Source organism: Rhagoletis zephyria, unplaced genomic scaffold (genome assembly GCF_001687245.7).
Source record: "Rhagoletis zephyria isolate East Lansing unplaced genomic scaffold, Rhagoletis_zephyria_1.1 Rzeph_scaffold_00043, whole genome shotgun sequence".
Taxonomy (NCBI): domain Eukaryota; kingdom Metazoa; phylum Arthropoda; class Insecta; order Diptera; family Tephritidae; genus Rhagoletis; species Rhagoletis zephyria.
The window spans coordinates 463,953-478,874 of record NW_016157127.1 but is presented as its reverse complement, the minus strand read 5'-3'; the positions used below and the strand labels follow the sequence as shown (position 1 = coordinate 478,874).

Below are 14,922 nucleotides of genomic sequence, written 5' to 3'. Positions count from 1 at the left end.
CTGCTTCAAAAAATGCAAAGCAAATTCCAGCGCGAAATGTTGCTCGTGTGGCAAAATTTATAAAACAAGTGGAAATACATCAAACCTGTTTGACCATATGAAAAGGTTTCACCCGACTCAGCTGGAAACGTCAAATTCTAAATCTAATATTCATAGGTTCTTTAAACCAGCAGAATCTGATTCGTACGGGTATTATTCAGTGAAAAAGGCGCAAATTGATGCTGCGTTGGCGCGCATGATGGCCGTTGACGTGCAATCTTTTCGCGTAGTAGAAGACAAAGGTTTCCGCGAACTTATTGCAGCTTTGGACCCTCGGTACAAATTGCCATGTAGACGTTCTTTACAAGAAGTTCACATGAAAAATATGTTTTCAAGCTTACAAAAAAAGTTAAAGGTACTTGTAGCCAATATCGCGTGCTGCGCAATCACCACGGATGGCTGGTCTTCGCGAGGTAATAGGCATTATCTTGCAGTGACTCGTCACTTGATAACAAGCGAATTAAAACTACAGTCTGCAGTATTGTCCACTACAAAACTGCAATCAGATGAAAATCACCCCGCAGATAATATTGCAGGGTCATTGCGCGCTGTATTAGGGTCTGATTATGAATTCTTCGCATAACTTCGCACAACCATTTGTACCAGTGCAATAAAAATGTAACTTAAGAAAATGTGAAGCAAAATCTAAACTCATCAGATCGCTCAGTTTTTAAGAGTTCTGCTAATTTCTGGGTAATGGAATACATACAAATTAGGTACAAAGTACATACGAAATTACAGTTTTAAGTTTATGCGAAGTTGTGCGGAGTTATGCGAAGTATGCATAATCAGACCATTAGATGAATGGGATGTGTTTGAGAAAGTTTCAACAATAGTAACAGACAACGCTGCAAATATGTTGAAAGCATGCGAAATTCTTCAGAAGAGAAACTTACCTTGCTTTGCACATTGTTTGAATTTAATAGCACAAGATACTTTATCTCTCGATTGTATAAAAGGCATAACAGGTAAATGTAAACGGATCGTAGGTTTCTTCAAAACCAGCACAACTGCCCATGCTAAATTTAGGTCAGCGCAGGGAATTGAGAGCCCCTATAGCCTAGTGCAAGAAGTATCTACGCGCTGGAACAGTGCATATAGAATGATTAAACGCATCTTACCAACGAAGGACGCTATTGCAGTGGTGCTGCTTAATACAGCTAGGGCCCCAGCTGCATTGACAGCTGATGATATGCAGTATATTTTGCTTTGCTGCCTCTATGCTTAAGTGCACATTTAAGATACCTACCTCAAAATGCGCATCAGAGGCATTATTTTTAAAATTTATAAGGAAACTGCTCCTATAGATGCATTCAACATACGTTTACATTGGCGATACCTGCCTTAAAAATTGTGCGACTAGTATCAATTATCAATGAAAGTATTAGTTTACCTGCACTGGCCCTATTTTGCTCATCTCGCAGAACAACGAAAATGGCTATTTATGTAGGTTTATAGATAATTAGATAGCAATCGGTAAAAATTTTGCTTGCAGTAATTTCTACATGGTAAGGGCTCCGCCAATATTTGGTTTCATAGGGATTCGGATACCTTCCTCATTGAAGTAGTAAAGAAAATTCGCTTAAGTGCCTTTTTCGGTTACGTGCACAAGTTTTTCGTGCAAAGAATGATGTGCAGCTAAGCAAAATATACTGTATGCATATTAGAACATTTAATAAACCTGCTAGCACCGTTAGACAATGCTACTACTCAGGTTTCAGCTAGCCAGTCTGTTACGGTTTCCTTACTTGTCCCTACGATAAGTGAGCTACATCAAAATTACAACGATTTATATAATAAAATGAAAACAACTGAAGGAAAAAATGTTTGTTTGTTTTTGATCGAACGTCTTATTCATCGACTTTCAAAGTTTGAAACCCGAACAGTTACAAGGGTGGCAACATTACTGGATGCAAGGTTCAAAAAGGAAGGATTTCGGTCAGCAAACAATGCAGGTATAGCACTAGGGATTTTGGAGAATGAATTAATTACAGTTTATAAATCTGCTTCAACCCTTCATGAAAGGGCAAAACCGCCAACACCACCAAACTTATCACAACCGCAACCTAAGTTCAAATTTTTACAACAAAAAATTTATTCGAGAGTACACACAACTAGATCGGATGCAATAACTGTACTACGACAATATTTTGAAAGACCCCACGCACCCCAAGACATAGACCCATTGGAATATTGGAAGGTAAATGTTTCATTGAAAATTAGTTTTCTCATAATAAACTTAAGTTTCTTTTAGACCATCGGTAACGAAATGGAATTATTGAAGAGTTGTGCAATGCGCTATTTCTGTATACCAGCAACATCTACTGAATCTGAACGAATGTTCAGCAAAGCTGGATATATAATTTCAGATAGAAGAAGCTGTCTCAAAGAGAAAAATGTAAATATGTTATTGTTCCTTAACAAAAATAATTGGCTAATGTAATATGCCGTCTTGTTCATTAAAATCTGGACAGGGAAAGTTATATATAGTTTACCCTTTTACTTACACAGACGCTGGCGTATTGGAAAATTGACTTCGCTTTTAATTCATTTTTTAACTTTTGTTATGAAGTACTAGTCAAAATAATAGCACCATAACATTTTTATCAGCTTTGATTGGTTTATTTGTTTGTTTAATGGATCATTGGGATATTTATCAACTACAAACTTGCACTGAATTAAATGTACTAAAATTTTATATTCTATAAAACTGATACACAAAATTTTTTTAGAAATTCGAATTAAAAAGCTTAAATTTTTATAGAAAAAGGTTGAAAATTGGATTTAGATATATGGTTTTCTTTTATGTATAACGAGCTATACATTTAAAAACAATAAATAAACATTAAATAAAGAAACAAAAAAACGGCCAAAACTGTAGTAATGTTGTGGTGCTATTATTTTGACTAGTACTTTAATAAATTCCCTTGTCCGGATTTTAGTTACCGCCTCCATACTTGATCTCAGTTGAACTGATATACATAAGTATGTTTTGTCAATTTAAAGTAATATCTTTTGTTTTGTTTTTATAGTACTTAAAATGTATTATTATAACCATATTCTCTTCCTTGCACTTGAAAAAGGACAAACAAAATCTGATTTTAATTTTTCCATGTAAAAAATAATTAAATATTTTTCCTGTCGTTATCCAAGTACTTGAAAGTGTATGTTCATAAGTATATTTAATTCAGATGGACTGATAAATTAATAAGTTAATTTTATTATTATAAGAAGTTCTTTTTAATTCATGAAATTAAAAAAAAAATATATGATATCTTTAATTTACAAAGTAATTTAATAATTTTGTATCAATTTTCCAACAATTGAGCGTTCAAATTCAATGCTGCTACACAATGCGGCTCACGACGATAATACTATCCATACTATCGATGTTTTAAACTATCGTTTCGAAAACTATCGAGTGGCGGTACTATCGATAGTATCCCAGCTCTAGTGTATGTGCTATCCTTTGTTATATGCGTATTGACAGCTGTAGCGACTGGCACCAGCGTTGCCAGGTTGACATTTTTAACGTCATTTGGACGTTTTTTGTATCCTGTTGACGCTTACACGTTTTTTGTGTAAAAAATCACGTTTTTTAACTTCCCAGTAATTTTTCTTTGTTACTAAATCTTATAAGTAGAACTGATTTTGAATTATTTTCTTATTAAATCTTTACAAACTTTGTGTTTTGCTGCAGCTGCTTCCTCCAAAGGTTTTTTTTTGGATTCTAGGACTAAGGATCCCTTGTCCAAGGGCTGGTTGTGTAAACACTTGAGGTTGCGAGGCTTGCTGTAATGATGCAATTGCACATTAAAAGCCAAATCAGGTAGGGTAGAGCCGATGGATTGCAGCAGGCACGCTCACAAAAGCATCAAAAAAGCTGTGCAGCATAAAACGTCAGAAAAAAGTAGGCGACTTTTTTAAGACTTCATTGAAAATGTACTGATCGCAAAAAAGACTGAAATATTAGGTCCATTTAATAACTTTTCCACTAAGTACTTGCAGCGATAGCGTAAAAAAATAGAGAGTAAAATTGAGAGCAAGAGAAAATTTTCAGAAAAAGTTATTGATCGCAAAACTAGTAAAAACTTGCAACGTAAGCCATTTTGAAAATTTTTACTTGCAAGAATTTGCAGCTCTCTCGGGTTGTTACGCTCTCGAATTCGCTCCCTCTTGCAAATATTTTGGGTAATTGAATGCATTTTCAGGAAAAACTTGCAAGTACTAGTAATAATTCGTAACAATTTTTTTGATATTGAATGGACCTATTGCTATGCTTCTTCTTAGCAGAACGTAATTTAGCATTTTCGACAACCGGGCCCCTAACCAAATTTCTACAAGAAAAAAAATTATTAAAAAACAACGCGATTATTTAGCCCCTTTAAACTTACACATTATTGCCCTGAAATTTAATGGACTAAAAAATCTGAATAGAAAGTTGACAATCTAGCTGAAAATTTGCAGACTGTTTATAATTTTTGGACAATTTTTGTGGATTTATATTTTGTTTGTTAATGAGCTTGGCTTTTATGGAAAAATAATGAACATTAAATAAACGAAAGAGAAACAGCCAAAATCGATCAAAATGTTGATGACTTAATCAGCTGATCACAAGTATATGTCTAAAATAATTTTTATATTAACGATCTCAAACCAGTTTACAATGAATTTTAAATGTGCTCTGTCGAAATGATATTTTAATATACCTTACGTACATATCGAGCCCTAACCGCCAAAATAACGTAAGCGACATTTTTTTAAACAAACTTTTTTTGATGCACAAATGTATCGAGATGCTCTAGGAATATTTCTGCATCAAAAAGAAAATTTTGAACAAAATGTCGCTTACGTTATTTTGGCGGTTAGGGCTCGATATGTACCTTTGTATACAATAAAAGTATAAATAAGAACACTTTTTTGTACGTTCATTTGAAAAATACGTTTTTGGGTAGGAAATGACGTTTTTTCAGACCAAGAGGGACGTTTTCTCATGCTGAAGACCTGGCAACACTGACTGGCACAACAGATACAAACGAGCGGGAGAGATGCCGTTAACGTTACTCCCAAACTGTGCCCTTTGCGAATTAAATGGATGAAGGACAGAGGAAAACTCAAAAACACCAGGCGAAAATCAAAAGTAGTTATTGTTGTAAGAAATATTAGCAGCAGTTTTTCTGGCATTGAATTCCGCAGCCACCATATCAGCATTCACAGCGTTTAGGTTATTGTTTTTTAAAATATAATAAAATTAGTTTTTGAAAATATACCATAGTATTATGGGGTGCACTCCACAATAATTTGAGTTATGAATTTTTTTTTTTTTACACCGAAGTTGAGTAAAAGGAGTACATTACAAACTTAAAAATTTTGTAATTTTTTGAGTTGCAGTCTTGTAGCCCATTAAATTTTAGTTAAACAAAGTGCAAGTTTCAATCTATTGCAAAATTGCGTTGATTTTTAATATTTTTTATGCTGGCGGCTTTTTGCACTTTTTTCTTATGCGAAAAATCGTTTTCAAAGAAACAAAAATTGACGCCATTTTGCAATCACTTAAAACTTGCACCCTATTATACAAGAATTTAATGAGCTACAAAACTGCGTACTTTGAATTATGTATTTTGAATTTGTAATGTACTCATTTTACTCAACTTCGGTGTAAAAAAAAAATCATAACTCAAATTTTTGTAGAGTGCACCCCACAATACTATACTTAAATATTGCGCAATACTCAGAGCTACCATTGTGATTTTTTTCAACTTTTTTTGAGATGGCATATTTTCAAAAACTAATTTTTTTTATCAAAAAATTTCTATGTGAAAAATTTTTCAAGAAAAAACAATTTTAAAAACCTTTTTTTTCTGCCACCTGTTTCAAAGTTAGAATTTAAATAAAGTATGCTCGAGTTAAATGAAATATTAAAATATTACGTAAAACGAAGGTGATTAGTTTAAATCGTTAGATTATTAAAGAGGGTTGCCAGCTGGTAAAAACGTTAACTCAAATTATTTAATAAGTTAAAGCAATTATAAAAAATATGGGTATCAAATGTAATGGGTTTAAAAAGGCTTTATTTCTGAACTGTATTTAAGAGCGTTGTCACGTATTTAATAAATCAAATTTAACTTAATTCATCAGGCACATGAAATATGTAGGTATCACAATGTCAGACGCAAGAGATTTGTTTATTTCTTAACTGTATCTAGGAGGGTTGCCAGCTGTTTCAGAAGTCTTAGCTAACTTATGCGAAGACGAAGATAGGGCGAACACGAGCACGAACGCGAAGAAGAATACTAATACGGAGACCTGGGCTAATATAAAAAGTAAAACAAATTTCTGCAGTGTGAAAGAAAATAAAAATGAACCGAAGAAGTGATAAATATCATGGCATATATCTATTATAAGCTGATGGTACATATGATTGAAGTTAATGTGGATCTGCTTCTCTATTGCTAATTATTAATATTATGCAATTCATATTGATTTATCAAATTCAATTCAATACAATTAAAGCGAATATTTCATGTACCGTTTTTAACTTGAATGTGATCTTAATAATATTACGTATTCTACATTTAAGTTTAGCGGCTGTGACCCCGGCACAGCCTGCAGGTCAAGATGAAGGCGTTGGACTGTTCCCTTTTTAGCAGGTGGCAACTCTTAAAAAGGTAGCCTATTTTACAACCAAGGTCATAAGCTATGTGTCTGCGAAATTTCATGCAAATCCGTTCAGTAGTTTCTGCGTATTAAAAAAGCAGCCTGGGCCATATCTGGGCCATAAGCTATCTGTGTACAAAATTCCATGCAAATCCGTTCAGTTGTTTCCGCGTGATGGTTTCCCAAACATCTAAACATACATATGTGCCATCTTCAGTTTCATTTTTCGTTCTGTCTGGTTCGAGTTTTTGTCCTTCATTTATATTCATTTATATTAGGAAATGTGATTTTCGTCGATGATTAATTATTAGAAATGCCATGGTGTCCTGTTTTTAGAAGCAGGTAATAGGTTCAGCTTCGCTGTCTCGTAGGGTTGCCAGATTTTTTGGCGCAAAATCAGTACGTTAGACTTCTTCATGCTAAAAAAAATCAGTACTTTTCAGTACATTTTTATTCAAAGCAAAATTATGAATGTAAGTAACAGATAATACTTTAAAACGCCAGAGTGCTTTTTTTAACAATTTTCTGGTATATAAATAAAATATAGTTCATAAAAACTAACAGAGTCATTCACTTTAACATGAGTGTACGCTAGAGTGGTTCAAAAAAAATTTTTTTTTTTGGAAATTCATAAACGCTACCTCGAATTCTCGTTATTTGTTATAAAAAAAGAGACACTTACTTTTTTATTTAAAAAAAAAAAGTTTTTTTAGAGGTTGCGTTGGTCGTTTTTTTATAAAAACGCTGATGTTCTCAATTTTTTTATGTTTGTGATATGTTAAAATGCAGCTAAAAACTTGGTTTTTACATGTATTACTCTGGTATTATTGGGGAACATTCCCTTAATTACCTCCATACCTGTCACTGGTCGATAGACTTAAACATAAGATCTGATGTCAGATTTTCAAAATTCAAAATGGCGGTTAAGAGTTTCAAACAAATCAAATTTTTATTTTTTTTTAATTGATCGCCATATAGAATTCGTCATTTTGAAAATCTGACAGTAGATTCTTAATCAGCAACCCCAGGAACACACTGGTAACGTGTTTCCTCCCTTGACAATGCTTAAAACGTTCAGTATCAACGTTTTAATTTTAGTAATTTTTTTAAGAATGTGATCGTTATATTAGATCCGTCATTTTGAATTTAAAAAAATTTACTTCAGATTCGTAATCACCGACCCTAAAAACTCACGAGTGCCTGGTTTCGAAGGTTTCGAACAAATCCAATCATATTTAAAAATATTGGTCGCCATTTTGGATCCGCCATTTAGAATTTTGAAAAACTTCAGGATCCTAATTAGAAACCCCCTGGTAGCAAGTTCCAACCCATGACAATACTTAAATCGTTCAGTATTAACGTTTTCATTTTAGTATTCTCTTTTGGAAAGCATATTTTCGGGAACTAGTAGGTCCATTCTAACTGTCCAAGACAGGTATGTAGTTAAGGGAATGTTCCCAATAATACCAGAGTAATTACATGTAAAAACCACATTTTTAGCTGCATTTTAACATATTACGAAAATTAAAAAAATTATAACATCAGCGTTTTAATAAAAAAACCGACTAGCGCAACCTCTAAAAAAACTTTTTTTTGCGAAATAGAAAATACGTGTCTCTTATGTATCACAAATAAAAATATTTTGATGTAGTGTTTCTGAATTTCCAAACACACTAGTTTTTATACACTCTAGTGTACACATCATTGTACACAGAAGCCAGTAAATTGTTTTATATTTATGACATTTTTGAATAGCAATAATGAGATTATTTCTATCTTCAGTGCTTAAATAGTATAATATAATTCCTCATTGTAAGTTATAGGCAAAAGCCATTCGAATATTAAAATTTGTTAAAATTGAACTGAAAGTTATTTACGAGATAACTAAGAACACTCGACAAAAAAAACATCAGCCTTATTTTTAAATAATTATTATCTCCATCATACAATCGCAACTGGTACGTAACGACCCGGCGATATACCCATAATTTGTTGTATTAATTTCTTGGGCATATCAAACATTATCTTAAACATGTCAACTTTAATTAAATTATTTTCTTTTTACTTTTAACAGTACAGTTTAAGGAAGCTCCAACGTTATGAAACAACCTTAAGAAAATCATAAAGTATTTGGTTTGAATTGAAAATTCAGTACAAATCAGTACAAATTAGCGTACTGATTGAAGAAAATAATAAAATTAGTACAGGAGTTGAAAAAACAGTACTGTACTGATAAAATCAGTACGTCTGGCAACCGTACTGTCTCAATATTAACATCCGTTATGTTGCCGCTGTATGGTTTTTGCCTGCTGGTAGGTAAAATTCGGTGATTTTTGCCGAGGTGGTACTTTTTGGTGTGTTCGGACGTCCACGCCTGTTGTTTTGTTGTAATTTTTCTTTTTCTCGTAAATCAATTTTAAGGGTTCGAATATAACATCCGATGCGGTATTTGTTTGTTCATTTATTATTTTGCCGTCGAAGATTTTTAGTTTGTATATTTCCATATTTTCTAGTACGTTTAGTCGTTGGTTTTTATATTGTACATACAATAGTTTCGCTGCCTTTCTTATTTGCGTAGGTGAACATTTGTTGTTAAACATGTGGCTAGCAAAATTTGAGTCTGGTATAGCACTCGGTGTCTGTGTCTTTTTGTTATATACCTTGTTTATACCTACGCAAGAACCGCATTAACAAAAAGTTGATTTGACTCAACACATATTTCTTTCAAACATTTATACCTGTGTCGTTATAGCGCACTTGCTGAAACCGTATTCAAAAGTAAACAAAATTTTTTTTTTATTCGATATTTCTTAAATAGTTAATTTGCGCGGTGGACCGAAATGGAAGCGAATAAGAATTCAAAATGCTTTAAAAATAATTCAAATTTAAAACGGGTCTTCTTGATTTGTGGTGTTCCGTAGTATCCGTCCGACGTTGTTATTTGTTCTGAACAGTGTTATCGTTTTGATCCAAGTGGATCAAAAGTAATACATTTTTCGATGAATTTTGATAAGAGATACTTTTTTTCAATTTTGATACTTTTCCAAATACAAATGAAATAAATCTGTAAATTTGTATGCATTACAAAACATGTCGTACACCTGTGGCAACGTACATCCAAAAGTTCATTTTCGTTCACTGAACGAACCTTTCATGTATTGTGATTCACGGTCCATGACGAAAAACGTCAAAGTGTGAATAAACGAACAGTATCATAGCGTTGCATTTTCTTTCGCTGTGTTCAATAACAAAAATTAGGGCTTGGTACTCGGTAATTCGGTGCTCGGTAAGGCCCTATTTCCACATGAAAACTCCAATGTCGTGATAACCATGTCACAAAATATATTTCCAATGGATACCGCCTATTTCTCATGGGCTGCAATATGTGTCAGCGCTTATTGCTTGACATCTATTGTAGACAATTTGATAGTCTGACAGCCATATTTTCGCTTGAAAGAAAGCGTGCTGGTGGTAAAATCGATGAAATATTAATACAGTGAAACCCGCTTAAGTACCCCCTCTNGAACCGTTATTATTTTGGTGTGGGTGATACACTTGGGCTGGAGAGGGGACATGTGGGTGTAGACGCCTGACCGGACCGGTAGTGGACAAATGGACCGATGAACAGACAGACGTATGTCAGGATTAGGGGGTGTTGCTCAACGGTGGGAGTCACAGCAACATCCATGGCTTCGTGTAGGACTCACGAAGGAGGGGAGGGACGACTCCAACTGACAGGACTGGCCTTTCTACATTGTATTTCCTCTCTTCTTTTCCAGCCGTACTTTTTCACTGCACTTAGCATAACTAGGCATGACTAGAAACTTTTTTTGTTGATGTGGGTGTAGGTAAGGTGGGTGGTAACGACCCACCCATCCGACGAGCTAGCTAGGGCACGCCACCATGCCGATGCGCCACCCCGCCTTCATCGAACATGCATCCACGTAACACTCTTTTAAAATACCTTAAAATATTTACATATTTTGAATATCAGTGGCACACCTTTAGTTACACACCTTCGGCAAAAAAAAAATTACAAAAATCAACGGTAATTTTTAGCCACTTGAAACTTGCACATTATTACACCAAAATTGAATGGGATATAAATCTGTATACTCAAAAAACACTTCTGAGAAAAAAATTTTAAATTTTGGTGAATTTTTTTCTTTAAGTGTCCTATAAAATCTTAAGCTTAGGTTTATATGGTATTTGTTAAGGAATGAACTGTATTTTAATTGAAAAATCTAAAATAAGTACGTATACTTCATTAAATGTATATGTTTTATTCGAGGCTTTACATATTTATGTATGTAAGTTAACAAAAATATGTAACTACATCAATAATTATGTTCGCTAAGTACCCGCATCGAGGTACTTAAGCGGGTTCTTTTCAGTACCCAACCCGCCTAAGTACCTCAAAAAGCTGACATTTTTCGTGAGGTACTTAAGCGGGTTTTACTGTATTAAATCAAAATAAGAATCTGTTCCCTATTGGATTATTTATGATAACGTTTTATGAAGTCATTCAGCAAGTTTTTTTTAAGACTTAAATGATTTTAAACACCGAAATTGAGTGAATGTTGTCTGGCGGCGTCATGTGTCGGTTTACCGGTTACCGCATTATCGTGGTGGAAGCTTGATAATTTTTCTGGTAATTGGTAAACTGCAATCAGCTGTACGATATTCATCCAATTTTGAATCCGCCCGCTGCCGAAAGGCATAACGCATTTGAGTAAATAAAATTCCTTCAATTTTTTGGTACAATTTATNTTCTTTCGCTGTGTTCAATAACAAAAATTAGGGCTTGGTACTCGGTAATTCGGTGCTCGGTAAGGCCCTATTTCCACATGAAAACTCCAATGTCGTGATAACCATGTCACAAAATATATTTCCAATGGATACCGCCTATTTCTCATGGGCTGCAATATGTGTCAGCGCTTATTGCTTGACATCTATTGTAGACAATTTGATAGTCTGACAGCCATATTTTCGCTTGAAAGAAAGCGTGCTGGTGGTAAAATCGATGAAATATTAATACAGTGAAACCCGCTTAAGTACCCCCTCTCTTAAGTACCTAACCCGCTTAAGTAACCAACATTTTTGGGCAATGTGAATTTTGGAATATAATCTGAAGAAAATCCCTCTCTTAAGTACCTAACCCGCTTAAGTAACCAACATTTTTGGGCAATGTGAATTTTGGAATATAATCTGAAGAAAATCCCTCTCTTAAGTACCTAACCCGCTTAAGTAACCAACATTTTTGGGCAATGTGAATTTTGGAATATAATCTGAAGAAAATCCCTCTCTTAAGTACCTAACCCGCTTAAGTAACCAACATTTTTGGGCAATGTGAATTTTGGAATATAATCTGAAGAAAATCCCTCTCTTAAGTACCTCCCTGCTTATTTACCCAACGCGCCTAAGTACCTCAATATTTCGTACCCCATCTACCATTTTACCTATAATTTTCCCATTTTAAGTGCTNTGTATGTAAGTTAACAAAAATATGTAACTACATCAATAATTATGTTCGCTAAGTACCCGCATCGAGGTACTTAAGCGGGTTCTTTTCAGTACCCAACCCGCCTAAGTACCTCAAAAAGCTGACATTTTTCGTGAGGTACTTAAGCGGGTTTTACTGTATTAAATCAAAATAAGAATCTGTTCCCTATTGGATTATTTATGATAACGTTTTATGAAGTCATTCAGCAAGTTTTTTTTAAGACTTAAATGATTTTAAACACCGAAATTGAGTGAATGTTGTCTGGCGGCGTCATGTGTCGGTTTACCGGTTACCGCATTATCGTGGTGGAAGCTTGATAATTTTTCTGGTAATTGGTAAACTGCAATCAGCTGTACGATATTCATCCAATTTTGAATCCGCCCGCTGCCGAAAGGCATAACGCATTTGAGTAAATAAAATTCCTTCAATTTTTTGGTACAATTTATTTTTTTTGAAGTGAAACTTCTTAGGCGGCGGTATCGCGAAAATGGAGAGTGCAATTTTTAAAACTGAAAACGTGACATGAGTGAGAAGGAAGGTATAGAAAGGGAAGGGGGTATAGGGAAGGGGAAAAAAGAAATAAAGCGACGGATGGCGGGTACGTGTACCTACATATGTATATATGTATGTTTGAATGCACGTATGTATGTATACATATATATATATGTATACATATATATGAATACATATATATGTATGTATGAACCCTGCAAAAAATGGGACTAATCCGGGATGACTCCGAGATCAATCGCAATGGAGCATGCGACTAATATCACTTTTGATCTCTTTATATGGAATGAACTGATCGCTTTTGTTCGAGCATGTCCTATGAAGAGACTGATTGTTCACCTTTATACCCGAACGGGTATAAAAAGCGACTAGTCACTTTTAAAAAAATAAAAATAAAAATTTGCGCCAGCTGAGATCCGAACCGGGGTGGTCAGTTTTGTTAGGCGAATACTCTCTCTGTGCGCCAACGCCGAACATGAAATTTCTTTGACTAAGTGCGTACATATCATTAAATCGTTGATAGTACCCGTTAGAGATAAGTTGGGGACTAATTGATCTTCAATTATACCCATAAGGGATGAGTCGAGACTAATTGATCTCCATTAGTACCCGTATGAGATTATTAATTAATTAATCCCAACGGCTTTTTACCCTCCATTCCCGCCCAACCGACATGAGGGGCGCAGTCCGCATGACGTACGGAACCTTGTTTTTTGTGGGTCTTTTGGTGCCGAGTAGTGGAAACAGGAGTTTGTTAAGTGTCGAGATCTAAAACTATTCAGCTACAGAATCAAATTCATCAGCTGATTGGATATGCTAAAGATAGTATTTCAATTATTGAGAGTGGAAATAATAGTTTTCTTTATAGTAAAAATCGAGTCCGATACGTAAAACGTGCTGGAATGGCAGTTACAATCCTGACATAAACCACGGAATGATTCGTTTAGTTCAAAATTAGTTTTGCATGGCTTTAAAAATAGAGGTCGAAAGTGTCTTGACACTCGAGAAGGAACATTAAAATTTACCTCAGCCAGGAGGGCCGGGCTATTAATCAAGCCTGTCATTAATTTTACGATAAATATTATACCCAGCATTTCTCTACGACTTGCGAGTGTAGGCAAATTTATGAGCTTTAGACGACTTGTGTAAGGGGGGAGATTGTAATCCGAATCCCAGTTAAAATTACGCAATGCAAAAAGCAAGAATTGTTTTTGAATTGATTCAATCCTTTCTGAATGAACTTGGTAGCGGGGATTCCAAACAATAGATCCGTATTCTAGTATAGGTCTAACTAAACTGGTAAAAAGAGCTTTTGTAACATAAGGATCTTTGAACTCTTTTGACCATCGCCTTACAAATGCAAAAACGCCTTTGGCTTTATTGACTGTAACATTAATATGATGGTTGAAATTGAGTTTGGAATCCATTGTGATACCAAGATCGACAAAATTGGATACCTGCTCCAGATTATAATTTGATATTGAATAAACAGCTGGTTGAACAGCCCTCCGAGAGAAACACATAACTTTACATTTTTGAAGGTTTAGTGGCATATAGTTTGTATTACACCAACTAACAACGTTGTTCAGATCCGCTTGTAACAAAGACCTTTCTTCGATAGAGGACAATGTTTTAAAAAGTTTCACATCATCGGCATACATTAAAATTTTTTAATGTTTTATTATAGAAGAAATATATTAACCCTCTAGTAGGCCAATTTTTTTATGAGTTTGGCTTAATCCGTTTTATTTTAATCGGCAGTTGAATTACAGATTTTGAAAACGAGGTTAAAATTAATTATTTCTTGCTATTTAGTAATTTCGTAATTAAAGAAACTTTTTCTTTTGAACAATTTTTTGATATAAAAAAATTCGGTGGATTTCGTTGTTAAAAGCACCGTATTTTAATATAAGTTTTATAATTATGTCACCATTCGAAATGGAGAAAATTGCTTTCGAACACAGACCGTCTACAGACCGGCTTGCCGACATATAAAACCCCAGTTTTGCATTTTTGACCGTCTGCGGACGGCATTGCCGGTTCGTAGGTCAACATTGTGTAAAAGAAAGCTGAAAATATGTGTAAGTATATCGGCGAGCCCGTCTCCAGACGGTCTTGGGTTTTCTCCCCTGTAGGAAAAAGTTACTGTCACAGATCGAAATGGACATCAGTTTTGGATTTCTCGTGCTAAAATCACCCATTCCTGAATTTTC

At 34.5% G+C, this 14,922-nt stretch overlaps 2 protein-coding genes across 2 annotated transcripts in view; both read left to right on the top strand.

Moving 5' to 3' along the window:
- Positions 1-14,922, top strand: part of LOC108367308 (Zinc finger protein ush) — a 628,184-nt gene that overhangs the window by 164,420 nt on the left and 448,842 nt on the right. The window lies entirely within an intron of this gene.
- On the top strand, positions 1,634-3,164 carry LOC108367370 (uncharacterized). Its single transcript, XM_017621974.1, has 2 exons — positions 1,634-2,239; positions 2,294-3,164. The coding sequence occupies exons 1-2, from the start codon at positions 1,841-1,843 to the stop codon at positions 2,480-2,482; spliced, it is 588 nt and encodes a 195-aa protein (XP_017477463.1). The 5' UTR covers positions 1,634-1,840; the 3' UTR covers positions 2,483-3,164.

Bases quoted from the DNA above. Each gene is read 5' to 3' on its own strand.
- LOC108367370 (XM_017621974.1), top strand. From the start codon at position 1,841: ATGAAAACAACTGAAGGAAAAAATGTTTGTTTGTTTTTGATCGAACGT. The intron at 2,240-2,293 runs GTAAATGTTTCA...AGTTTCTTTTAG, and splicing joins ACCCATTGGAATATTGGAAG to ACCATCGGTAACGAAATGGA.